Below are 27,490 nucleotides of genomic sequence, written 5' to 3'. Positions count from 1 at the left end.
GTCCTCGTCCTGTAACGTACTGTGCTGCTGCTGCTAAAAGCTAATTTTTCATGGCATTTATACCCTGTGTACGTGCACTCATGATGACAATAAACTTGAACAATTTATTCTGACGAAACAAAAATATACAGTCTTTCATTATGTACAGGTTATTCAAAAAATAAATATCTCGATTGTAAAAAGAAAATCGGCCGAGGGTCGGTGGTGACCTCACTGCCTGCACCTGAACTGCATCAGGTCCTCACTGTGTGTTCGCTGTGTCACAGCCCCAGCCCTGGGACTTCCGCTGCTCTCCCAGACCTGAGGAAGATAACAGTCGCGTCAGAAACAAAGGCAGAAACGGGGCGGCACGGTAGCGTAGCGGTTAGTGCGATGCTATTACAGCGCCAGCGATCGGGGTTCAATTCCCGTCTCTGTCTGTAAGGAGTTTGTACGTTCTCCCATGTCTGCGTGGGTTTCCTCCGGGTGCTCCGGTTTCCTCCCACATTCCAAAGACGTACGGGTAGGTTAATTTGGGTTTAAAATAGGTGGCGCAGACTCATTGGCCCGGAAGGGCCTGTTATCACGCTGTAAAAATTTTTTTAAAAATGCCAGTAATACTCAGCAGGTCACACAGGGTTAGAATACCCTAAAAGTTAACCTCCAGGCTAAGTTGCTGGTGAAGAAGGTGAATGCAATGTTGGCATTAATTTCTAGAGGAATAGAATATAAGAGCAGGGAGGTGATGTTGAGGCTCTATAAGGCATTGGTAAGACCTCACTTGGAGTACTGTGTGCAGCTTTGGGCTCCTTATTTATGAAAGGATGTGCTGACGTTGGAGATAGTTCAGAGAGGATTCACTAGAATGATTCCAGGAATGAGAGGGTTAACACATGGGGAATGTTTGACGGCTCTTGGGCTGTACTCCTTGGAGTTCAGAAGAATGAGGGGGGACCTCATAGAAACATTTCGAATGTTAAAAGACCTGGACAGAGTAGATGTGGCAAAGTTGTTTCCCATGGTAGGGGAGTCTAGTACAAGAGGGCACGGCTTCAGGATTGAAGGGCGCCCATTCAGAACAGAGATGCAGAGAAATTTCTTTAACCAGAGAGCGGTGAATCTGTGGAATTTGTTGCCACGGGCGGCTGTGGAAGCAAAGTCATCGGGTGTATTTAAGGCAGAGATTGATAGGTATCTGAGTAGCCAGGGCATCAAAGGTTATGGTGAGAAGGCGGGGGAGTGGGGCTAAATGGGAGAATGGATCAGCTCATGACAGAATGGCGGAGCAGACTCGATGGACCGAATGGCTGACTTCTGCTCCTTTGTCTTATGGTCTTATGGTTAATGGTTCTGGGCAACGAGCTCCAATCAGTGAAGGTTCTCGGCCTGAAGCCTGGACTCTGCTTCTCTCTCCACAGACACAACATGATCAGCATTTATTTTTACATTCCGTACTTCCAGCAATTTTTCCCAATCAAAGCTGGGCTGGGTACGTAAACATTGGGAAGTTGTGGGGTGGGGATGGGGGGAGGCGGGGTGTGGAGGGAGGCCATTCTGCCCCTTGAGTCCATCCTCCATGCAGTTGAATTGTAACCAACTCCATCTACACACAAACAGGACACTGGAGGAACTCAGCAGGTCAGGCAGCATCAGTGGAGGGAGATGAGCAGACGATGTTTCGGGTTGAGACCCTGCATCTGAACAAACTGAAACATCAACTGTTGGCAAATTTAGAAACATTTCACTCCGTCTCCCCATCCAACTCATTGCCGTACAGTGAGACCAGCTGGGTCCCCAGCAGTGATCCCTGCTCTGCCCCAGTAGTTACTGCCTGTCCCCCAGAGAATGCCCCATTCATTCCTACCCTCCATTTCCTCTTCCCTGTCTGTGTCCCGGTCCCGTGGGATGTAACATTACACACTGACCTCTTATGTAGGATTTTACCAAAGACCTCACTGCAGGATCCCATCCTCCCTAGCTCCCCACTGCACCCCCCCCACCCTCGAATCCCCCCAGCTCGCTGCAGGGCTCCCAGCTCTGCCCCCACTGTGGTATCCCGCCCTCTCCCACCCCGGACCGCTGCACAATCCGGCCTCACGAACATGGCAACAGGAGGGAGAGCTCACTGGAGCAAAAGCACTTACAAACACACAGATCTAAAGCCTGACACCAGCTTGTATCCTAGGCTCTTGAAAGAATTGGCTGCAGGAGTGGACATATCGGCTGTGACCTTCCAGGATTTCCGAGATTCTGGAGAAATCCCAGCAGAAACTACAAATGTAACATTGCTACTCAGGGAAGCATGGAGACAGACAGCAGGAAATTTATAAAAGCCAGTTAACATCTGACAGAGGGGAAATGCTGGAATCCACCAGTCTGGAAGCAGTGGGGAGATCTTGGCATTCCATGGATAGTGGATTGGACAACTGACGGAAAACAGTGGGATAACTGGCTCATCACCATGCTGGCAAACTATTACCAGTGGGATCCCATGGGGATCAATGGTGGGGCTCAACTATTCACAGCCTTACATGAAGGATTGGGTGTATCAGAGCAAGATTTGCTGATGATGCAACAGTAGTTGAGAACACCTGGAGTTTGCAGAGGGCTAGAGACAGGAAGCGAGCGGACAACTCATCAGATGGAGCACCATGTGGGGAAACGTCAGCTTATCCACTTTAGTGGGAAGGATAGCAAAGCAGAATAACTGGAGGGAGATGACAGATAGCCAGACTACAGAGGGTTCTGGGGTCCTCATACATGAAGCACACAAGGCATGCAGACACAGCAAGTAACTGGGGAGGCAAACAGAACGTTGGGCTTTATTGCAAGAGGGACGGAATTTAAATGTAGGGAAGATGAGACCACACCTGGAGTAATGCTTTGGTCTATTTGTTTAAGAGGGGATGTACTTGAAGTTCAAAGAGGGTTTACGAGGTTAGTTCTGGGAGTGAAGGTGTTGGTGAGCAGACTGGGTCTTTACTCATTGGAACGCAAAGAGATAAAAGGCGATCTTAGAACAGAGAACAGAACGGCACAGCACAGGAACAGGCCCTTTGGCCCACCATGTCTGTGCCGAACATTGTACCAGATTAAACTAATCCCTTCTGCCTGCACATGATCCATCTCCCTCCATCCCCTGCATATTCACGTGCCTACCTGAAAGCCTCTTAAACACCACTATTGTGTCTGCCTCCACCACCACCCCTGGCAGCCCGTTCCAGGCACCCACCACTCTCAATGCAAAAAATTTCCCCCTCTCACTTTAAACCTATGCCCTCTAGTATTTGACATTTCTACCCTGGGGACTGCCTAGCCTATCGATGCCTCTCATAATCTTATAAACTTCTATCAAGTGATCTTATTGAAACATAGAAGATTCAGAGGGGATACTTCCCTTCAGGGACAATCTAGAACTAGGGAGCATTGTTTCAGAAGAAGGGGTTAACCACTTATGACAGACGAGTGTGTTCTGCCCAGTGGGGTGATTCCTTGCCTGTTCACTCACCAGAGCTGGGAGAGATCCCGGATTGAGGAAAACCCTAGGGGTTGTTCTGTCACCATTTCAGAAGAAGGCCGACTTTGACTTTTCAGCCTGTAGTTGGAGGAGACAAAGGGCCGTTAATACAGAGGAAATGACCTCAACCCTGCAGGATTTACCTGCAAAAAATACACTTGCTGGAAAGTTGAAATAAAAGCATTTAATGCTGGAAGTACCCAGCAGGTCAGGCCACAACCGTGGGAAGAGAAGCAGAGTTAACATTTCAGGTCAGAGATCCTTCATCAGAACTGACCTGAAACGTTTGCTGTTACTCTCCCCATGGATGCCGTCTGTCCTGCTGAGTGTTTCCAGCATTTTCTGTTCTTATTCGACCCTGTTGCAGTGCCTTGTCACCTGTTCGGGATTGGATTACCATTAGTAACCCATCAGGAGCTGAGGATTAACCTCCAGGACACCGGACACCAGTGACAAAAGACACCGGAGAGTCAAGGCAGGTGGAGTCAGTCCAGGAAAATGGCTCTTTAGGCAAAAGACCTGCTGTAATTTTATTCAGGAGCGGAACAAGAAGGAATGCCCACACCCGTTTCTGTTCCTGATGTTCCATTGTGGGGTACTGGGGGGACAAAGGTGTTTTCTTTGTCAATATTTTCACAAACACTTTGATTTATTAGTCCTAACCTTATTAAAAACGAGGAAAGAGTTCTGCTTCCACATCACTGTGCCTCTGAGGATACCGCTGGCCATTCAGTGTCTCAATGCAAGTCACTCTTGAAAGATGACCTCTGTTGATTTCTCTCACGCCCAGGGATTTGCTACAAAGACGCGCCTGGGGATTGTGACTGTTAATTGGAGCATCTCAAGGATGTGGTGCAGTGGAGGAGATCGTCACCTGATCAACGGTGCAACAGACCATCGTCTCCCCAGCTCCTGACCTGACTCCTGTAACCCAGGCTGTGATGGGGGAGGTAGCCACAGAAAGGTCAGTATTGGCACAGAGGCATTCACAGTTTCATTTCTTCCCTCCTTCACGTCCACAGATGGACAGATGGTCTGTCGGACAAGGTGTTGAAGGATGGATCTCCTCTGTGCAACTGCGATGATCAGCGCGAGGGACTGGGTCCCAGCCAGTGTCTTTAGGTAGATGATATCAAATACTTACAGTTCCAAGTTAATTCAGCAAAATAGGTTGGGAATGGAGCAGAAAGACAACAGACTCACCCAGTCTACATTCTCTGAGGAGGGACTATCACTCCTGGGAGGCTTCTTGTTTCTCCTGCCCGGGAAATCCTTGTCGTTCTGCGTCAGATCAGACTGCTTCTGCTTGTCGCTGAAACTCACAGCCATCACCTCCTGCCGCAATAGATCCAGGGCAAACTCCTACAAGTGCAGGGCAAGGGCTCGCTGTGAGTCAGCTCTCAGTGCGCCACCGTTCCCGATGTCCCCAGTGTATACGCGACCCAGCCAAATATGAGGCGTTGCACTTTGGGAGGTCAAACGTAAACTGACAGTACACTGTTAATGGCAGGACTCTTAACAGTGTTGATGTGCAGAGGGATCTCGAGGTCCAAGTCCAGAGCTCCCTGAAGGTGGCTGCACAGGTTGACAGGGTGGTAAAGAAGGCGTATGGCACGCTTTGCCTTTATTAGTTGAGGAACTGAGTTCAAGAGTCGGGAGGTTATGTTGCAGCTTTATAAAACTCTAGTGAGGCTATATTTGGAGCATTGTGTGTAGTTCTGGTTGCCCCATTACAGGAAGGATGTGGAGGCTTTGGAGAGGGTGCAGAAGAGGTTCACCGAGATGCTGCCTGGATTAGAGGGCATGTGCTATAAGGAGAGTTTGGACAAACTTGGGTTGTTTTGTCTGGAGCGGTGGAGGCTGAGGGGAGATCTGATAGAGGTTTATAAGAGAGGACACAGCCGGTATCTTTTTCCCAGGGTTGAAATGCCGACTACCAGAGGGCATGCATTTAAGGTGAGAGGGGGAAAGTTCAAAGGAGATGTGTGGGGCAAGTTTTTATTTTACACAGAGAGCGGTGGGTGCCTGGAATGCACTGTTCTATGTCCTATGACTGAGCAGAGGGAGTATGGTTGAAAGCAAACGTTGTGCTTTTGGGAGCTTGCTGTGCACAGAATGCCAGCTGCAGTGGGTGCTCTCATTCACTGGGAGTTACACCAAATTCTCCGACAATTTTGCTGCACAAAGAATTTTTAGTTTAAACACAGCAACTCTTATCAGAGTTGGGGGCCCCCAACATCACATGGTCCCTATTCCTCCATTCCTTTCATGTTCATGTGTCTGTCTAAATGCCCCTTAAACATTGCTATCGTATCTACTTCCACCGGCTCCCCAGGCAGCCCGTTCCAGGCACCCACCGCTCTCTGAGTAAAAAAGATTGCCTCATGAATCTCTGTAAACTTTCCCCTCTCACCTTAAAGTTATGCCCTCTAGTTTTTTACACTTCCACTCTAGGAAAAAGACTCTGAATGCCTCCCCTATCTCTGCCTCTTATAATTTTATAAATTATCAGATCTCCCCTCAGCCTCCAGCACTCCAGAGAAAACAACCCAAGTTTGTCTAACCTCTCTCTATAGCACATGCTCTCTAATCCAGGCAGCATCCTGGTGAACCTCTTCTGCACCCTCTCCAAAGTCTCCACATCCTTCCTCTGATGGGGCGACCAGAACTGCACACAATACTCCAAATGCATCATAACCAAAGTTCTATACAGCTGCAAAATGACTTCCACTAGTTCCCATCACCAGCCCAATACATCATGGGCACATCCCTCCCTACCATCAGTAGTATCTACACAAGATGCTGCCTCAAGAAGGCGACGTCCATCATCAAAGATCCCCACCATCCGGGCCATGCCATCTTCTCGCAGCTCCCATTGGGCAGGAGGTACAGAAGCCTGAAGTCCCACACCACCAGGTTCAGGAACAGCTACTTCCCTTCAACCATTTGGTTCTTGAACTGACCGGCACATCCCTAATCACTGCCTCAGTACAGCAACACTGGGACCACTCTGATCACTTTGCACTAAAATGGGCTTTTTTGTTCTGTGTTCTTTCTTATAAAAAGTTTATATAATTTATGTTTGTTTTTCTTGTGAGTGCTGCTTATCTGGTGCTATGTGCCTGTGATGCTGCTGCGAGTAAGTTTTTCATTGCCCCTGTGCACACATGGACCTGTGCACATGACCGTAAACTCGACTTTGACTTTGTTCCCCATCAGAAATTCTCCACCTCAGTGCAAGGGGCCCCACACTCGCCCTTGCTGGTCCTTTCCTTTCCCCCAACTATAGCAGCTCCTTGCAAGTTTACCCTCACATCCTATTTTCCCCTTCTCGATCAATTTCTTGCTATTCCTTTGTCGAACACCAAGCTATTTCTTTTGCTGGCAAGTTTTCTGAAGTTTAATACTAACTTTAATTTCTCCTGTGATCCATAGCTGGACATCTTTCCTATCTCAAAGGAATGTATATCTGTTGCAAATCACATTATTTCTTTGTATATTATCACTGCCTGTCTACTGTCAGCCTTGAATACAGTTTCCCAGTCTAACACAGCAAACCTACCCCATTACTCCAGTTGCCTTTGTTTAGGCAGAACAACAGCACTTGTCTTCCATTTCGTGGTCACTCTTTTGAATAAGATTATTATTTAACCTGCATTGCACAGTCCATTATCTATAATAACTTGTTCCCTAGTCAGCTAAACATAACGATCTAAAATCCATCTTGTATACATTCCAGGAATTCACCCTCTACAATACTCGGGCAGCACAGTAGCTCAGCTGGTAGAGCTGCTGTCTCACAACTCAAGAGACCAAGGTTTGATCCCAACCTCTGGTGCTGTCCGTGTGTGGAGTTTGCATGTTCTCCCTGTGACCGCGTGGGTTTCCCCCCAGTGCTCTGGTTTCATACAGCACGGAAACAGGCCCTTCAGCCCAACTCATCCATGCCGACTGTGTTCCCCAGCAGGCGAGTCCCATCAGCCTACATTTGGCCCAGAGCCCTCTGAACCCCTCCTATCCACAGACATGTCTAGATGGGTTTTAAACGTTGCTGATGTGCCCGCCTCAACCACTATTTCTGGCAGCTCATTCCAAATACGCACCACCCTTTGTGTGAAGAAGCTGCCCTTGATGTCCCTTTTAAATCTCTCGCCTCTGATCTTAAATCTTCGCCCTCTTGTTTTTAAGACCCCCTCCCTCGGAAAAAGGCTGTGCTTTCACCCTGTCTATGCCCCTCGTGATTGTATACACCTCTATCATTTCACCCTTCGATCTCCTGCGTTCCAGGGAATAAAGTCCTAATTGTACACAACCTCTCCTTGTAACTCAGGCCCCAAGTCCAGGCAACATCCTGGTAAATCTTTTCTGCAACGGAAATATCCCATCTCCTACACTCAGTGCCCTGACTGACGAAGGCCAGCGTGCCAAACACCTTCTGCACCACCCTGTCTACCGGCGATGCTGCTTTCAGTGAACTATGCACTTGCACTCCTGGGTCCCTCTGTTCCATAACCCTCCCACATCGCAAAAGAAATGCAGGTTGGTAGGTTAACAGGTCGCTGCAAATACCTCTAAAGTGTAGGGGAGTGGTAGAACCTGGGGGAATGTGGGGAGAATAGGGTAAATGGATGGTTGGTGGTTAGCATGGACTTGATGGGCCGAAGGACCTATTTCCGTGATCATGATTCTAAGACTCTAATTTGACCTGTCCAACCTATAAAGTCCCCATGGTTTCTGCACTCACCATATCTCTAATCCATCACTACTACTATCTAGAACCTTATTAACAACCCCCACCGATGTTTCCTGCCCCTTCTGTGTCTCAGCAGGTCGTGATGGTTGGTGGAGCTAAACCAAGCTCCTATCTGACCACTCCGCTGGCATCATCCTTCGCTAACAACACTACCCCACCCGCTTTTCCTTATTCTCCATCCTTCCCGAGCGTTGAATACGGTGCAACACTCAGTTCCCAGTGTTGGTCACAGCTGTGTAACGGTACACCATAGGATTAGGAGGTGTTCGTTTAAAACTGAGCTGTGTCGGAACTTCCAGCAGAGGGGTGAATTTCTGAAATTCTCTGCCTTGGAAGGTTATGGAGGCTGGACCATCAGGGGAGGGATTTAAACAGGAGGTGGATACACGTTTGAAAGACTGGGGAATTGAGGGCTGTGGGGAGCTGGCACAGGAGAGATGAGGCCTAGGGAAGATCAGCCATGATCGTATTGAACAGCAGGGTTGGCTTGAGGGGCCCAGTGCCTATTCTTGTTTCCTATTGTCTTGTGTTTGGGGGGGGGGGGGGGGGGGGGGGGGGGGGGGGGGGAGGGGGGGAAGATGTTGACAGGAAGAATGAAATAGGATTGGTATAGGTTAAATGTCTGGCTGGTGGTCAGCATTACTCCGTGGGCCGAAGGGCCTGTTTCTATGCTAAGCGACTACGATGGAGGCTCTTGTCCTGCTGTGGTGTGAGCCGACTCACCTGCACAGGTCCCACCTGGCCCCAAAACCTTCCCAAAGTCTCAGAAATCCAAGGCCCATCCTCCCGCACCTTCTCTCCAGCCATTCATTGATTTGCTTCCCCCTCCCATTTCTGAAATAGAAACAATGCTGCAAACACTCAGCGGGCCGGACAGCATCCAGGGAGAGAGGAACAGGAAACGTTTCCAGTCGGACACCCCACAACTCCTGCTTCTGTACTCGTCGGCAAGCTCCTGCTTTCAGATAACCCTCATATCCGGTTCCCACTGCTCCCCCCACCCCCACTCTCTCCCTCCGATCCCATCCTCCTCCGGTCCCCGTACTTTTGTCCCCTCCCCCTCCCCAGTCCCCCATCACTCATTTCAGTCCCCCACTACCCACACGTTTCACCCACTGGTTCCGTCTCTCGTCCCCCAGCTCTCTCCCTTCCTCTCTCTGTGTCACCCATTCCCACAGACCCCTTCACTCCTTGCTCAGGAATACTCAGGGGACAGATCTCTCCCCAGTACGAGTCACTCACCTCATCCCGGGCCAGCTGAAGCTGCTTCTCATCTGCTGTTGCCTTTCGCAGTTGAGCTCGCTGCCAAGAAGAACGAAAATAGAACAAGACTTCAGCAGGTGAATTCGGGGATAGTTACACACACTCAGTGAGCCCTGCATTGCCCACCCCCTGATCTACACCCCAGACCGACAGATGACTGTGGCTGTGCCCTGGGAACAAGGTTAGAGTGGGCAGGCCTTGGATCCCAAGGTAATGCTGAGCTGTTCCACCTGCACCGGGGCCAAGGACAGCTCACCTGCAGCATCGCAGGCACTGCAGTAAACAGCACCAGTGCAGCAAACAGCACCAGTGCAGCGCGGAGCGAGGGGAAAGACACAACTTGATGCGGATCAGGAAGAGGTTCGATGGTGGAGGAGGACGAGTGCGGGGAGGAGGAGGGGGGGAGGGGATGATGGGCTTAGTGGGGGAGGAGGAAGAGGACAGGGACGAACAAAATACAGAGGGGTCCAGGAGCAGAGAGAGGAGGGGGGGAGCCTCCATTACCCTGCCCTTGACCTGCTCACTCACCCGCAGCTCCAGGGCCTGCAGAGCTTTGAGTGTCTCGTCACTGCACCACAGGGAGGCGGGGAGCCCATTCCTCGGATCACTGCCCTTGCTGCTCGCCAAGTCTCTGCCAGTTTCTGTGATCAACAGGGCGACAGGCAAAGGCACAAGAATTAAACAGAATTACACAGTGGGAACAGACAGAGAGATGTACAGCACAGGAACAGGCCCTTCAGCCCAACTCATCCACACTGACCAACATACCAACCTGAGCTCGTCCCACTTGCCTGCGTTTGGCCCATATCCCTGGAAACTTTTCCTATCCGTGTACCTGTCCAAGTGTCTTTTAAATGGTGTAATTGTACCCGCCTCTCCCACTTCCTCTGGCAGCTCGATCCACACACCCACCACCCTCTGTGTTAACAACCTGCCCCTCAGGTCCCATTTAAATCTCCCCCCCCACCTGAAGCCTGTGCCCTCTAGTTTTAGACTCCCCCGCCCTGGGAAAAAGGCAGTGACCATCCACCTTATCTCTGCCCCTCGTGACTCTTATAAACCTCTACAGGATCACCCCTCAGCCTCCTACGCTCCAGGGAAAACAGCCCCAGCCTATCCAGTCTCTCCTGATACCTCAAGGCCTCCAGTCCTGGCAACATGCTGGTGAATCCAACCCATTTTATTCCCCCCACATTCCCACCCACAGATTCCACCATTCATCCACGCACTACAGGCAGGGCTAATTTACCCCAATGCAGATAAGGCACCCTCAGCACAAAGCCTTAGGCACAGCCCCATGGTGCAGGGAGCACCTCAGTGTAACTGGCTTAACACGAGGGTGTGCTGTTCAAAGTGTACCCACACCCGCCCCATGCCCACACACAGCCCCGCGCCCCGCCCTACCTGTAGGGACTTGGTGCTGCCGGTCCGAGGGAGAGTGAGAGCGACTGTGGCCGGATCTCCTTCTCACTGCTTGTCCTCTGCTCTGGGTATCGCGGGACCTCGGCCGGTGGTGTCCTCCCCGTGGGCAGCTCGGAGCCTCTGTGCGATCCTGGGAAGGGGTAAGAGGGGGAGAGGACGAGTAGCAACGTCAGCCGAAACCTTTCCATTCCCACCGTCTGCCCCGGGCCACAGAAACCCCCACACCCTCCCTCCTCGGGACACGGGGAGAGAGTCTCTCCCCCTACCTCTTGACTGTGGGAGCCCATCCACGGGAGAGAATCATCACCCCTCCCCCCCCCCCCCCCCACCACGTCTCTCCCCCTCTCCCCCCGACCAGGGACCCCACCTCGGGAGAGAGTTTCAACCTCCCCACCCCACCCAGGGAGAGAGTTTCTCCCATACTCAACCCCCGACCGTGGACTCCTGAGGAGAGAGTACCTCCCTGCCCCTGACCACAGACCCCACCACCCTCAGAGGGGGAGTCTCTCCCCACCCCAGTGGGAGAACTGTACCACCCTGACCCCAAGCAGATAGCCACAGTCCAGCAGGGAGAGAGCCACCCCTCCCCCCATGGACCACCAGGGAGGGAGGCGCCCCCTCCCCGCGGACCCCCAGGGAGGGAGGCGCCCCCTCCCCGCGGACCACCAGGGAGGGAGGCGCCCCCTCCCCCTCCATCCCCTGGGGAACCATCTCCATCAGACGAATGCACTGATCATTCTTGCACCACTGGGATTGCTGTGGGGGATCTCGCTGCCTCCTCCCCACTAACAGTAGCCCTCCCTCCCTCGCCACAGATTGATCCCATCACCTTCAGTCGGTTCGTAGTCTCATCACTCCACCCAGAGCTGTCCACAGAGTCACTCATCACATCGGGACACCTGCTGCTCGGATTCCTGGTGGGATCCTTCTCTGTGCGCCAACTTGCAGGTTGCAAAAGCTTCTCCTGAGCGTCAGCAGGAGGCTTGGGCACCAATAACCGTGCTTTATCTGGTGCTGCCTCTGCAGGGCTGCCTCTACTCTGCCCCGACATGTTCTCCCAGTGAGCAGGTGGTGATCTGACGGCGTGTTTTGGAGACGAGGAAGCCCTTCCTTTCCGCTTATCCAAAACGTAGTCAATAATCGCCTCCGTGTCCTTGCTTTCCAATCGGTACTGGATGGGATTTCGCTTCACAGCCAATGGGGATGGACCTGGGTGTTCCTTCCCGTTGCTAGCCAATGGGCATGGAACACCGTTCTCCTTGACCAGTAACGGACCACGGACAGCTGCTTCCTTCTCTCCAACAGCCAATGGGAAACGGACATGCCTTTGCTTGCCAACCAATGAGGATCTAACTTCCTTTCCCTTTGAATCCAATGGAAGTTGGATTTGCTTTTCCTTGTGAGTCAACCGGGTTTGGTTGGGACTTACTCTGTCTGAAGGAGCCAATTGGAAATGGACTTGTTTCCCTTTTGCTTTAGTGCGTGGTGGGTTACAAACATGTTTGTCAACAGTCAGTGGATGAAGAGCATGATTTTGGTTGGTAGCCTGAGGATACCGGGCTTGCTTTTGATTGCGAGCCAATGGATGGTGGGCTTGGTCTTCACCAACAAGCAGTGGCCTATGGACATGCCTCTGATCAACAGCCAATGGGTGATGGACGTGCTTCTGGTCGGCAGCCAATGGGTGATGAATGTGCTTTTGATTGGCAGCCAATGGGTGATGAATGTGCTTTTGATCGGCAGCCAATGGCCAATGGATGTGCTTCTGATTGGCAGCCAATGGCCAATGGATGTGCTTCTGATTGGCAGTCAATGGGTGATGGACGTGCTTCTGATCGGCAGCCAATGGGTGATGGACATGCTTCTGACTGGCAGCCAATGGGTGATGGACTTCTTTCTCTTTATCTGCCAATAGCTGATGGATTTCATTCCCTTGTCCTCCAGAAGCCAAAGGATTTCGGCCTCTCTCAACCTTCCACCTACCATCCTGCCCCAGTTTCTCCTTCGACTCCAGGGGAGAATGGGAATTCACGGCTCTTCCCTCAATACCCTGCTGCTTCCGAGGAGCTGGGGGGGTCTCGGCCATGGGTAGATGAGGGCCTGGGCTCCTGTGTTTGTTGCCGTGCCTGGCTCGGACGGGTCGGTGACTAACCTCGGACATGGCCCTTGCCCGCACGTCCTCTGGATCCCTTCCACGCCGACGGCGTCTTGGATACGACTCTGAATCAGACGCGCTGCCCCGAAAGGCATCGTGCTCCTTCCTATCAGGGAGTCCTGCAGGGGGAGAGGCTGCGAGGTAGCCAGAGATAGGAGCAGCGGTGGAGGAACCCACTGTCCCTTCGAGGTGACGGTGGGAGCCGCCGCCAGCAGCCGGTGGATCCAGCTTCCGAGCTTCTCTTCGGTCGCCCCTCGCTGGCTGCTGGCTCCCTTCAGTAACACAGGGCCGGGTCCTGTGCCGCTTGGGTTGGTCCTGTGTGCTTGCAGGAGGGTCCCCGTCCTCAGGAGAATCACCCACCTTCTGTCCCAGTTTAACATGATCCGAGTGGCGAGCTGGAGACCGGTGCCTCTGTCGCTCTGCGGCCGCTTGTCTGTTGACTTGGGGCAGCCCAGAGCCGACGGCCGCGCGTTCTCTCTCCATGTCTGATCCGCAGTTGAGCTGGCTGCAGTCTCCCTCTCGCCTGCTCCCCTCCTCGCACCACACAGCACCCTCCTCAATCTCAGCTACAACGAAGGGTCGGCGGGACCTGGGCTGGCTGTTGCGGATTCCATGCCACAGGGAAGCTGGAGGCAGGAGGAGAAGGGGACACGAGTGTCAGCTGTGGAAGCCACTACCTTAGTGTTTGCAACTCGACAGCAAGGGAAGCGAGTCTGCAAACAAGCACGGATCGCAGTGTGGGTCGTCAAGTTCACGTAGAACCACCAGAGAGGTTACAGTGCCCTCCCACAGCCAAGTACATGAACTTCCACAGACGTACTGTTGAAAGTGTCCAGACTGGCTGCATCACGGTCTGGGACGGTAACTCGAATGCACAGGAACGCAAGAAGCTGCAGAGAGGAGTGGACTCAGCCCAATACATCACGGGCACATCCCTCCCCACCATCGGGAGTATCACAGGAGGCGCTGCCTCAAGAAGGCAACATCCATCATCAAAGATCCCCACCATCCGGGCCGTGCCATCTTCTCACAGCTCCCATTGGGCAGGAGGTACAGAAGCCTGAAGTCCCACACCACCAGGTTCAGGAACAGCTACTTCCCTTCAACCACTCAGTTCTTGAACCAACCGGCACAACCCTATCACTACAGTTTAGACCACTTTGATTATTTTGCATTAAAATGGACTTTTTTTTTGTTCTAATTGTTTTTTCTTGTAGAAATTGTGTATAATTTATGTTAAATTTGTGTTTTTCTTGTGAATGCTGCTGATCTGATGCTCTGTGCCTGTGATGCTGCTGCAGGTAAGTCTTTCATTGCACCCGTGCGCACATGGACTTGTGCAGATGACAATAAACTTGACTTTGAAGCCCTGGAAACAGGTTAACAAAGGTGCATGCAAGAAGCACATGGGATAGGAACCATCAGATTCTGGAACCGACCTGCACAACCCTAACCCTCCCTCAGCAATGGGACACTAGGGGCCACCTCTTGTACTGCCGTGGACCTGTCTCTGACTGTGTCTGCACTGATGTCTTGTTTTGCTTCACTGCCTTGTATAATTTCTGTACAGGTAATGTTCTGTGTGTTGCCTGTACCTACGTCCAGCCTGCGATGCTGCTGCAAATTTTCCATTGTACCTGTACCTCTCCGCACATGACAATAAACTCCACTCGAGGAAGAGTGTGTGTGGCCTTCTCTCAGGATTGGGGAGGGTACGGGGGGACATCACTCCAGAGTAACACTGACCTCCAGCTCTCCTCTCCATCACAGGCTCCTCCTCATTCTCCTCGGACCGCCGACCCACCTCCCCCGAAAACCCACGCGCCCGGCTCTTCCTCTGCTGGAGAAACGGCAGGTTTTAGTACGCACTCACGGAGCGGGGGGCAATGCCGAGGGCGATCCTCACCAGGCAGAGCCTGGCACAGGTGCCACAGAGAGCACCTGAGCCACCCTGGTGTTACCTCTCTGCCTGAACGTCGCCCACACACTCCTCCCACTGGGTCCCCTCCGCCACCGTTCCCATCCGCCCTCCCCACCTCAGTTCCATGCTCCACCTCCCTCTATCAGATTCAATCATCTGTTGCCTCCACCTCTCACCTCCCAGTCACTATTCCCACTCTCCCCTCCTCCATCTGCCTATCCCCCTCCTCACCTCGATCCACCATCACCTGCTCCACCTTCATACCGGCTACCTACCCTCTCTCTCTCAGTCCGGATGAAGGGTCTCGACCTGAAATGTTGACTGCCCATTTCCCCCCACAGATGCTGCCCGACCCACTGAGTTCCTCCAGCACTTTGTGTGTTGCTCCAGGCTCCAGCGTCTGCCGTCTCTTGCATCCCCGTGGTGTTACCATCTGATGGGCATCCCCTCAGCACCAGCGGGAGATCTGTGGTTCCAAGTCTTACCGCAGCTCTGTGTGCACAGAACTCAGCCGTACGTTCCCAGTGCAGTGCCTGGGGAGTGCCACCGAGAGAGGGGAGCCACAGTCCAAGGTTACAAAACCCTTCTGAGGAAGAGAAAATGCCATTTCCCCAGTGGGATAGGGTCCACTGTTACCCCCCCCCCCCCACCCCAGCAAAGACAGCATGATCTGGGTCACATTGCTGTCTGTGCAATACTGCTGTGCACACTCTCATATCTCCTGTTACAACACCACCAAAATATTTCATCGCCTGCAAAGCATTCTAGAAAACCGTGTTATAATAACAACTGTGACAACGGGAAGAAGGGGGTTAAAAGACTAGAGAGTTTCAGACTCAAAATAAAGTTATTTCCCCCCCCACAGATTTTCCAAAAATAAAGGCATTTTTAATAGCTACGAGTTTATTTTGGGCAACTCTGTACGGAAGACCTGGAGGTTAACTGCAGGGTGCAGTGGTGTAAGGGTTAATTAACCAGACTAGCAACTAGAGTCCTGTTCCACTGATTCAGCAACTCCAAGACTTTAAATGTCCATAATTAAATTTAAAGACTGGAATTTTTAAGAAAAGTTTCAGAAAAGAAAAATGGAATTGTGGTAAAAATATCACTGGGTGGATTATCTACCCGGTCTGGCTGGTGACACGAGACCCATCAACGTGGTTGACCCTTAACTGTGTCCTGGGCAACTAAAAGATAACTAACCATATTCATTTCCATCCATATTCGTGTCCCGATGATGAAGACTCCTACCTCTGTGTGTGATCGCTGCTTGGTCTCTTCCTGCCACTGCAATTCCTCCTCCAACATCTGTTTGTAATCGTTTTCCATGTCCATACTGCCGAGGGAGAAGGTACAGGTCAGAGCCGCACAGAGACAGAAGCATCAGGCAGCCACAGCAACAGTGCAGCATGCTTCTCCCCTCCTCTTCACCTAGCCGAGCCACCCCTCTCCCCCCACTTCCCAGTGCATCCCTCTTAGTAAAAGTAGGTTCTGCTGCAACACAACAGTTGCGTTCCTAGGAAACCTCCCATTACAGAAAATCACACTTACCGCACAGAAACAGGCCCTTCGGCCCAACTGGTCCATGCCGACCAAGACTCCCATCCAAGCTAGTCCCATTTGCCCGCGTTTAGCCCATCTCCCTCTAAACCTTTCCTGTCCAAGTACCTGCCTCAGCCACTTCCTCTGGCAGCTCGTTCCATATATGGACCAACTCTAGGTGAAAAAGTTGCCCTTCAGTTTCCTATTAAATCTCTCCCCTCTTTGCTTAAACCTGCGCCCTCTGGTTTTTGATTCCCCAAAAGACGTAACACAGGAAGATAGGACCAGGAGTATCCTGCCCCACCATTCAATATGATCATGGCTGACCTATGCTGGCCTCAACTCCTCTTCTGTGCCAGTTTCCCAAAGCTCTCAATTCCCTGACCTTTCAAATATTTAACTACCTCCTCCTTAAATATATACCTAGTGATCCAGCCTCCACCACCCTCTGAGAGAAGACATTTCTACGCACCTCAGTTTTAAATGATCGGCCTCTTATTCTGTAGCTACGTCCCCTCGTTTGTGACTCTCCCACTGGTGGAGACAACTCAACATCTGCCCTGTCAACTCCCCTCAGGATTTTTAAGTTTGAATAAGGTCACCCCTCACTCTTCTAAAGTCCAGGGAATACAGAGCCAACTGTCTAGTCTCTCTTGATAGGACAACCCTCCAATCCCCCATTATGAATATGCCTCCTCTGATGTTATGAAGTACCCCAGAGCTCTGTATGGGAGCGTTACCACAGAAGGTGCAATGCCAAGCCAAACATTAGGACAGGTGACCAAAAGCTTGGTCACAGTGGTCAGTTGTAGGAAACACTTAATAGAAGAGGGGTGGGGACACTTAAGGGTGCACTTCCAGAACTCAGGTCCCAGGCAGCTGGAGGCACAGCTAAAATATAGTGAAGTGACTAAACATGAAGGCGGACTCAGAAGTGTAGACAGGTTGGAGGGCTGTGGGGCTGGAGGAGGTTATGGAGACTGGGAGCCAGTGGGGGTGAACAGGACTCAGGGAGTTAGGACACAGGCAGCAGTGTCTGGTGATCCCAGGTCTAGGCGGAATGGAAGGTGGGAGCCAGGACACCACTGCAACAATCAAGTCAACAGCTTCCTGTTGTTGGGTATTGAGCAATAAGATACAAAGCTCCGTGGGACAGTGGAACCACTCCTAGGAGAACATCTAACAGTACAGCACAGGGACAGGCCCTTTGGCCCATGATTTCTGTGCTGACCATGATGCCAGTTTAAACTGCACATGGTCCGTATCCCTCCATTCCCTGCCTGTCTGAATGCCTCTTAAACGTTGCTATGGTATCTCCTTCCACCACCACCCCTGAGAGCCCGTTCCAGGCACCCACCGCTCTCTAAAAACCTTGCTCCGCACATCTCCCTTAAACTTTCTCCCTCTTGTAAAAGTAACTGGATATGTAAGGGTTAATAACATATGGCTGTTATTGCTTCAACCATGGCGTGACTACAGTTATAACTGCAAGATGTGCAGGTGCTTGGGAGTGCTTCAGGCATATCTTGTTTTGCTAAAGGTTTGCTGTAAGCAACTGCCCAATTATGGGCAACTTCACACGTAGGCATCTTTAGATTAAGTATAAAAGGAGGGACACAAACACGTAAATCTTTGAGTGGGGATCAGTACAGAGCTTGGGTTACACTGGTTACTCTCTCGCTGTATCCCTCAATCCCGCTAGCGTTAAATAATAAAGCACTAATTGTACGCTTCTTGGTTCTGCTGTTGTCTGCTTTATTACAGCATGGGTCGACTGTCACACTCTCACCTTAAAGCAATGCCCTCTAGTATTTGACATTTCCACTCTGGGAAAGGGACTCTGACCGTCTACCCTGTCTATGCCTCTCATAATTTTATAAACTTCTCTATCATGTCGCCCCTCAGCCTCCGACGCTCCAGAGAAAACAACACAAATTTGTCCAGCTTCTCTTTCAGGGAGCTGTGGACTTGCACCTCAAGACCCCTCTGTAAATCAGTGCTCACAAGGGTCCTGCCATTTACTGTACACCTTCCTCTGACATTTGACCTCCCGAAGGGCAACACCTCACACTTGTCCAGGTTCAACTCCATAAATTCTGAGCTTTCGGAAACAAGTGAAGTGGAATGCCAAGATCGAAGAAAGAAAGGAAAAGTTGGAGGTCAGCTCCGGTGACCACTCCGCCTCACAGTTGTCTGCGCAGCTTCCTGGCGAGCCTCCTGCTCTGCTCATCTTCCTCTTCCTGCAGCTTCCTCGCCACCCTAAGGTTCACCCGAACTTGCTCGGCCTTCTGCTTGTTGGCTGCAAGGTGCTCCTCAACTGCAGGAGGAAGCGCAGGAGGTAAGTGAATTGCCAGAGACACTATGGTCATGCACAGGCCCCGGCACACACACACACAGAATCAAACAAGCAGGGGCAGGCAGAGCACCACACACAGGAAGCACTAAACCAGCTTCACCAGTAAGATCCTGGCTGATCCTCTTCCTTCACCTCCCTGCCTGACCTCCAAACCCCTTTACACCCCGTTCATCAGGCTCTTCCTGAATGTACTCAACATCCATCATCAGCGACCCCCACCATCCAGACCGTGCCCTCTTCTCCATGCTGCCGTCAGGCAGGAGGTACAGGAGCCTGAAGACCCCACACCTCAAGGTTCAACAACAGCTTCTTCCCCACTGCCATTTGGTTCTTGAACCCACCTGAAAAACCCTGATTATACTTCAGACTATACTTCCCTCCCTGCTCAAATATCTGCTGCTCTGTGCCTGTGACACTGCTGCAAGTACGTTTTCTCATCGCACCTGTGCACACACGTACTCGTGCATGTGACAATAAACTTGACTTTGACGTTTGACTTTGATGTTTGGTTTTGTTTATTCTGTCGCCCGAGTTATATATAATTTATGGGAATTTACATTTATGTAATTTATGTCTGTAACATACTGAGCTGCTGCTGCAAAAGGCTGATGTTCATGGCATTTACACCCTGGGGATGTCTGCCCGTGACATTCAACTTGAAGACCTCCAGCGACAGAATCCCAAAAACAGTGCAGAATGTCTCCTCATCACAGTCCTGCCAGGCTGAAACTTATCCTGGGGCTGTGTCCCTGTTTCTAACTCTCATTCCAGACGTCAGCATCTTCCCTGTCCATCCATCCCAGTACCTCGCGTCTCAATGGGAACAGACCTCACAGGGGAATTCCCTTATCCCAGCAATCCCATGGTGTAATTTCACAGACAGACAGGCACAGACTGATACACATCAAATGCAAAGGCATCAACACACACCAGCATGAAAGGATCTTGATAGGTCAGAAGTCGAGTTTATTGTCATGTGCACAAGTACATGTGTGCACAGTGTCACGAGCCAGGTTGCTACTTGGTGAATGTCCTTTTAAGGCACCTGGACAGTAGAGTAGTAGTGTATGTGTGGTGTTTTCACAGTGTCAGAGTGAGAGAGAGAGCAAGAGAGACTGGCTGCTGCTCTCTGCATCAATGGATGAGGAACAATAGCTGTGTCCGTCACTACAATCCATGTATGGATTTTTGGAGCAATCAAGTGGAGTCCACTTTGTCGTTATCCTGAACTGGAAAGCAGGTATTTGTGTGGGCGGCCACGTATCGAATGCCTTCGGGGTGGCAGATACTTCGGAACAAAGTAATGGAGATCATCGGAGATTAATGAACATATGGGTTCCATCGTGGAACATGTGGATTTCGTAAATCTTCTCTCTACATTCTCTCAACAACCTACTGAGGTTTTCAAAAGCTTTTGCTCATGTTCCATCTTATGACTTGCTGAACTGAACTGAGAACTATTCCTAGACAGGGTTTGGGAATTTGCCACACACACACTTAAAGTTTATATTTTTGGGGTCAATGTTTAATGTCTAACGTTTTTACTTTTCTTATTATTATAAGTAGTTATTAATAAAATAGTTTCTAACACTTAGACATGGCTTGATGTGTTTCCACTGTTGCTGGAACGTAACAACAGGTGCAATGAAAAACTTATTTACAGCAGCATCACAGGCACATAGCATCAATGAAGGATCTGGGCAAGAGGGTGAATCCACAAAAGGCGTCCGGTCCAAACGGTGTACTTGGCTGGGTACTAGAGATCTGTGCGGACCAACTGGCTGGATTATTTACAGACATACTCAGCCTCTCACGCCTGCGGTCTGAGGTATAAACACATGTGCTTCTTCGATAGCACCTCCCAAACCTGTGACCTCAGCATTAGAGGAGTAGCTTCACCCCAAGGACAGCATCATTTCAAGACAGCACACGCACACCTATACTTACCTTCCTGCTCCTGTAATACGTGCGCAACTGTCCGGTCTTCCAGAATCTGGAACTTCTGGCAAACTGCAGGGAAGAAATGGGAAAGAGTCAGGAAGTTCCTCAGAGCTGGCTGCACTGGAAGTGGCCAGGGTGACTCCAGACCCAAGCAACGTCCCTCTGAGGTACATCTGGCCTGTACTCTGACAACCCCTCATTCAAATATTCTGCTAATTCACATATAATACGCACCTAACATCCAAACACAGTTCTGGATGGCAGCTGCCCTGATACTGAGCAATAGATACAAAGCATTTTGTTATCAATTCTCTCCAGGATCTTTCCCCACCTTTCTTCCGTCATCTCCTCCAACCCTCCAAGATCACTGCACTCCTCCAATTCTGGCCTCGATCATCCCCAGTTTTAACCACTACTTGGATGACAACACATCAGTTCTCCTTAAGGTCAGGAATTCCCTCTCAAAACCTCTCTCATTCTCTCCTCTCCTCAAAAGGACCACCTTAAAGCTCTATAAAAAGCAATCACTTTGCAATTTGATTGAGTATTTAGTCACCTGAACTACGATCTCAGACTTAGTCCGATGTGCTAACTGTAAAACATCTTGGGACAATTTGCTGCGTTCAAGCTGCTATATCAATGCAAGAGGCTGTTGTTGTAACGCTATTACAGCACCAGCGACCCAGGTTAAACTCCAGCCGCTGTCTGTAAGGAGTTTGCATGTTCTCCCCGTGTCTGCATGGGTTTCCTCCGGGTGCTCCGGTTTCTTCCCACATTCCAAAGACGTACAGGTTAGGAAGACGTGGGCATGCTATGTTGACACCAGAAGCGTGGCGACACTTGCAGGCTGCTCCCAGAACACTCTACGCAAAAGATGCATTTCACTGTGTGTTTCGATGTACATGTGACTAATAAAGACATCTTATCTTATTAATAAAACATAATCAAATCAATCTGCAGAATACCAAGTTTGGGAGCACAGTGCTCAAGTTACTGGTCTAGCACCGAGACATCTGGACCATTGATCCCACCATTTTAACCAAGAACTAAATAAATTTGGAATAAAGAACAAATATCAACATGGAATTGTAAAAACATATCTGGCTCACTACGCCCACAGAGTCTGGCATCCTTACCCAATCTGGCCTTTACGAGACTCCAGACCCAACGGTCTGCTTGACCATTAACTACTTCCTTAGTTCAGGTAGTTAAGGGTTAGGGTTAGGATGGTACAATGGTGAAGCTAGTACAGCCACTGTTTCACAGCTCCAGGAACCTGCAATGGAACCTGACCTCAGGCGCCGTGTGTGGAGTTTGCACGTTCTCCCTGTGACCGCATGAATTTCCACTGGGTGCTCCAGTTTCCTCCCACATCCTAAAAACATGCAGGTCAGTAGGTTAATTGGCCGCTACAAATTGCCCCCTAGTGTGTAGTTGAGGGGTAGAATCTGGTATTGGTTTATCATTGTCACGTACTGAGATATAGTGAAAAACTTTTGTTTGTGTACCATCCAGGCAGATCATTCCATACATCAAGGTAGTACAAAGAAAAACAGAATGCAGAATATCATATTGCAGTCACAGAGAAGGTGCAGTGCAGGGAGACAAAGTGCAAGGGCCACAACGAGGGAGATTGGGAGATCAAGAGTTCATCTTTACAAGAGGTCCGTTCAAGAATCTGATAACAGTGGGATAGAAACCGTCCTCGAGTCTGGGGAGTTGGGGAGAATGAAAAAGTGGAATTAATGTAGGATTAGAGTAAATGGGTGGTTAATGAAGGGCACATCACCACACTATACATCTGTATGACTCAAATGAAATATTGTCATTGACCACGACCTGTGACCAAAGCTTATCCTGAGTTTTAGTGGTTGATAGCAGAGCTCCTGTTGTACATTCTACATCTTACCTTCCTTCACTCGACTCAGCCCTGTCCCTCCATCCTCCACTTCCCTCCGGTTTATCTGCCCTCCATCGTCTCCTGGTAGCCTCCACCAAGTCGGCATGTCTTCCGGTGCTCCCGGCACTCTCGTGGCTTCATGCAGCAGCGTCGCAGGTGGGTGTCCTCAGCTAGCCCGCTGCAGAAACCCAGTCTGCCCCAGATCCTTGCAGTCCTGTCACCCCGTCTGGGACCACAGGGCAACTCTGCCCCTCACCCAGGAACCCTGTCCCACCTCACCGCCTCACCAGATACGTTCTTGCCGAGTTAGATGAAGATTTGTCACTCGGCCACTTGTTCAGTTCATGGGTCTGTCGTTAATCAGTGTGAGTTGGCCTGCAACTTCCTGATCAACAGCTAGGTTTGCAATAGTTACTGCAGCTTGATTAGTCAATTATTTACCACAACTATTAGTTAGCTGCACATTTTATCCTTGATCTTGTAGATGATGGTGTAGCTGTTTAGCAGTTACCATCAGTTAACAACCAACATTTAATAACCAGTTACTGTAGCTTACCTAGTTACTGTAGTTTAAAATTAGTCCCAATAACTAAACAATCAGCCCCAATAATTTAGTTGCCGCTCTTTTATCAGGCAGATACCCCAGTTATCAGCTACAATAATGGGTTTCAATAGTTTAATGACTAGTTATTTGCCTGTAATCAGTTCCCATAGGTTATTGATTAGTTAGGGTAGTTTAATTAGTCAAGTACCTTTCAATGATCAATGACAATGAGTTAAAGGTCAGTTTTACTAGTCTGAAGTTCAGGGAGTGGTTCCGACGCTTCACCCGCTGACTCGGGGCTCCGGCGGGGCCGGGCTGGGCCTCTCCCCGGGCCCGGGCTCCGCTCCCGGGGCCGCCGCCTCACCTGGCGCCGGGGCCTACCTGTCCTACGGCGCGCCGCGCAGCCCAAACCAAGGGGGGCGGGGCGGGGCGGGGCGGGGCGGGGCCGGGGGCGGGGCAGCCTGCTGATTGACAGCCGCTATCCGCCCCGCTCATTGAACCAGTGGCAACATCTGGAAACAAGACCCAGGCTCCTGCAGATTACAGACCAGATACCATCGGCAATGCTCAATTAATATTTAATACCGAAATATTATTATAATTATTATTGATCTGCTTAGTTTTTGTTAGTTTAAAACTGCAATTCTGTGCTTGTTATTTTGTGTTCCAATATTATAATCACAATCCGATTCAGATGTTCATTGTCATATACAGCAGGATGCAATGACGTTCCTGCTTCATGTGAGGCTTGCAAAGTAAGCAGTCTACATGGGAATAATAAATACAGCCAGGAGCGTAAAACAGCAGAATGGTGAAAAGATTGCAGTGCAATTTGAAGTAGTGCCAAGAAAAAATGCTGAAGTGACAATGATGGAATAATAAGAAGTATGGAATAATGGAAGACATGGTCCAAGAATGTGCTAGCACCACCGGGAAGGGGATGTGAGAGAGGGGACTGGTTCAGAAGTCTGACGGCAGTGGGGATGAAGCTGTCCTTGAGTCTGACGTCTGGGCTTTCAAGCTCCTGTGTCTTCTCGCAGAAGGTGGAAGAGAGAAGAGGAAATGGCCAAGGTGGCAGGAATCCTCGACAAAATGGACTGGATGGAAGGAAGTGAGGAACCTGTGGCGGACTGGGCTGTGTTTGCTGCTCTCTGCAGGTTCTGTCAGCCCAGAGCAGAGCAGTTCCCGTACCGGGCTGAGATGCAACCCATCAGGACACTTTCTATAGCCCATCTGTAGAAGTTCGAGATAATCCTGGTGGACAAGCTAAATCTTCTCAAGGAATTCTGCACCATGGGAAGGACATTACAGAGGGAAGGCCACATTCGTCCAGGAGCAGTGCTGAGGGGGTGCCGCATTGTCTCAGACGCAGTAACTATGCAACATCAGTCAATGAAAATCAAAACAAAACTGCAGATGCTGGAAATCTGAAATAAAAATAGAAAATGCTGGAAACACTCAGCAGGTCAGGCAGCGTCTGACATAGGGCCTCCGACCTGAGACGATAACTCTGTTTCTCCTTCCACAGATGCTGCCTGACCTGCTGTTTACAGCATTCTGTTTTTCTCATTAAAGAATATCTCACAGTACTGAGGGAGGGTCACACTGTGGGAGGGGTGGTACTGAGGGAGGGTCACACTGTGGGAGCAGCAGTACTGAGGGAGGGTCACACTGTGAGAGGGGCAGTACTGAGTGTGCTCTCCCATTGAACTGATGATGTGATTGTGTAAATCCAAAGGTGCAGCTGTGGAGAATGTTGGGCGGTGGGGGAGTGTGGGTTTCAGCTGGAGCAGTTTTCTTCTTGCAAGGACTCTGTTTTGCCAGGTGTTGGAGTCTGTGATCCGAGCGCTGTGGAGGGACGGCGCTGGTGTTTCATCACATGGACTGTCTGCTTATCTGGAGAAGACTTCCACCTCTCCTTTCTCTGCACTGCTCTTTTGCGGGACTAATTACTGGTGAGCCCTGCAGGTTGTGTCGCTGTTTATTGCACCGGCAGTGTTTAGTGATCACTGACTGCGTAGTGCCTTGTCATGGCGGCTGTAAAGGTTCTAAGATGGCGGGCCCTCGGTCCTACGCAGCAGTTGCAGCTCCTGGAGGCATGGCTCCTGTGAAGACGTCACCTTTCAGTCTGTTGACTTTGTAAAATGCTGAGCGCAGTTCTGTGCCTCCGTCAGTCGGTCTGGATGGTGGTTTCCAGGCCGTGTCCGAGACTGTGGGGGGGGGGAGGGTGGTGGGGTGGAGGCGAGTGTTGTTGCGTTTACTTAGATGTTTGGTAGAATTGTGTTCCTTTTGTGAAGTTAATTTGAAGTGCGTGTGTAATATGTAATAAAGACATACTAATTGTAAAAAAAAGGGGCAGTACTGAGGGAGGGTCAAACTGTGTGGGAGGGGCGGTACTGAGGGAGGGTCACTGTGGTAGGAGCGGTACTGAGGGAGGGTCACACTGTGTGGGAGGGGCAGTACTGAGGGAGGGTCACACTGTGGGAGGAGCAGTACTGAGGGAGGGTCACACTGTGGTAGGAGCGGTACTGAGGGAGGGTCACACTGTGGGAGGGGCAGTACTGAGGGAGGGTCACACTGTGGGAGGGGCAGTACTGAGGGAGGGTCACGCTGTGGGAGGAGCGGTACTGAGGGAGGGTCACACTGTGTGGGAGGGGCAGTACTGAGGGAGGGTCACACTGTGGGAGGAGCGGTACTGAGGGAGGGTCACACTGTGGGGGGGGCAGTACTGAGGGAGGGTCACACTGTGGGAGGAGCGGTACTGAGGGAGGGTCACACTGTGGTAGGAGCGGTACTGAGGGAGGGTCACACTGTGGGAGGGGCAGTACTGAGGGAGGGTCACACTGTGGGAGGAGCGGTACTGAGGGAGGGTCACACTGTGTGGGAGGGGCAGTACTGAGGGAGGGTCACACTGTGGGAGGAGCAGTACTGAGGGAGGGTCACACTGTGGTAGGAGCGGTACTGAGGGAGGGTCACACTGTGGGAGGGGCAGTACTGAGGGAGGGTCACACTGTGGGAGGAGCGGTACTGAGGGAGGGTCACACTGTGGTAGGAGCGGTACTGAGGGAGGGTCACACTGTGTGGGAGGGGCAGTACTGAGGGAGGGTCACACTGTGGGAGGAGCGGTACTGAGGGAGGGTCACACTGTGGGGGGGGGGGTGGTTTGGGTTTTGATGGGGCAGTCTGCCAGGTGACACTCTGAATCAGGGCCCTTCCTCCTGTCAGTGGGTATGAAAGATATTTATTGGAAGGGGAGGAGCGAGCTCCCCGATGCCCTGGAGAGGGTATTTATCACTCAGCCAACCTCACTGAAACTGACGATCTGGGACGTTATCGCAGTGCTGTTTGTGGGAGCCTGCAGTGCACAAAAGGCCACCACACGTCCTGCATTACAACACTCAGGTGGTATTTCATTAGTTGTAACGTGCATTGGGAGAGACAGGTGCCGTAGAAACGCAAGACTTCCCCACCGGATTCCTCCTCCTTCATCCCTGCTCCTCTTCCACCCGTCACCTCTCAGCTTCTCACCCCTCCTCCACCCACCTACCGTCCCCCTCTCACCTGGACTCACCTGTCCCCTGCCAGCCTGTGCTCCTCCCCCTCCCCAGCTTCTCATTCTGGCTTCTCCTCTCTTCCTTTCCAGTCCTGATGAAGGGTCTCGGCCCGAAACGTCGACTGTTTATTTCCCTCCATGGATGCTGCCTGACCCGCTGAGTTCCTCCAGCACTGTGTGTGTGTGTGTGTGTGTGTTGCTCTCGATTCCAGCAACCGCAGAATCTCTTGTGTCTCTGATGGAAGAACCAGCAGTGACCGTCTTACCGTCCACTGATCAGAAGTTACATGGCTCTAACTGGTGAGGGCTTCGTACCACTTGGACAAAGGGCACAGCGGGTAGAGCCACTGTCTCACAGCTCCAGAGACCTAGGTTCAATCCCGACCTCCAACACTGTGTGTGTGTCCCTGTGTCCCCGTGCGTGTGTGTGTATTTGCACGTTCTCCCTGTGACAGCGTGGGTTTCTCCTGGGTGATCCGGTTTCCTCCCACATCCCAGTGACGTGCGGGGTCGGTGAGTCATTTACTCGCTCTCACCGACCCAACATTAGTCCCATCTCATCCTCCCCACATTCCCATCAACACTCCCCCCAGTGTGTGGGTGAGGGGTAGGATCTGGGGGGGGGAGGGGGGTTGATGGGAATG

At 51.0% G+C, this 27,490-nt stretch overlaps 1 protein-coding gene across 4 annotated transcripts; it reads right to left on the bottom strand.

Annotated features, from left to right (window-relative positions):
* Window positions 1-126: 126 nt before the first annotated feature.
* Window positions 127-23,657, bottom strand: LOC127586552 (uncharacterized). 4 transcript variants are annotated; one of them, XM_052044591.1, is made up of 12 exons: window positions 22,759-23,657; window positions 20,856-20,918; window positions 18,740-18,869; window positions 16,262-16,346; window positions 14,836-14,929; window positions 11,764-13,715; window positions 10,917-11,064; window positions 10,041-10,153; window positions 9,492-9,551; window positions 4,700-4,858; window positions 3,488-3,574; window positions 127-300 (listed from the first exon to the last, which is right to left on the bottom strand). In XM_052044591.1, the coding sequence occupies exons 1-11, from the start codon at window positions 22,853-22,855 to the stop codon at window positions 3,545-3,547; spliced, it is 2,931 nt and encodes a 976-aa protein (XP_051900551.1). In that variant the 5' UTR covers window positions 22,856-23,657; the 3' UTR covers window positions 127-300; window positions 3,488-3,544. The 4 variants fall into 4 exon arrangements, with proteins under 4 accessions (XP_051900551.1, XP_051900553.1, XP_051900555.1 ...); XM_052044593.1 differs by having other exon boundaries at window positions 14,836-14,926; XM_052044595.1 differs by having other exon boundaries at window positions 23,502-23,657.
* Window positions 23,658-27,490: the final 3,833 nt, after the last annotated feature.

The sequence above is a fragment of the Pristis pectinata genome, chromosome 37 (genome assembly GCF_009764475.1).
Source record: "Pristis pectinata isolate sPriPec2 chromosome 37, sPriPec2.1.pri, whole genome shotgun sequence".
NCBI classification, from domain to species: Eukaryota; Metazoa; Chordata; class Chondrichthyes; order Rhinopristiformes; family Pristidae; genus Pristis; species Pristis pectinata.
This window is presented reverse-complemented; position numbering and strand designations above follow the sequence as displayed.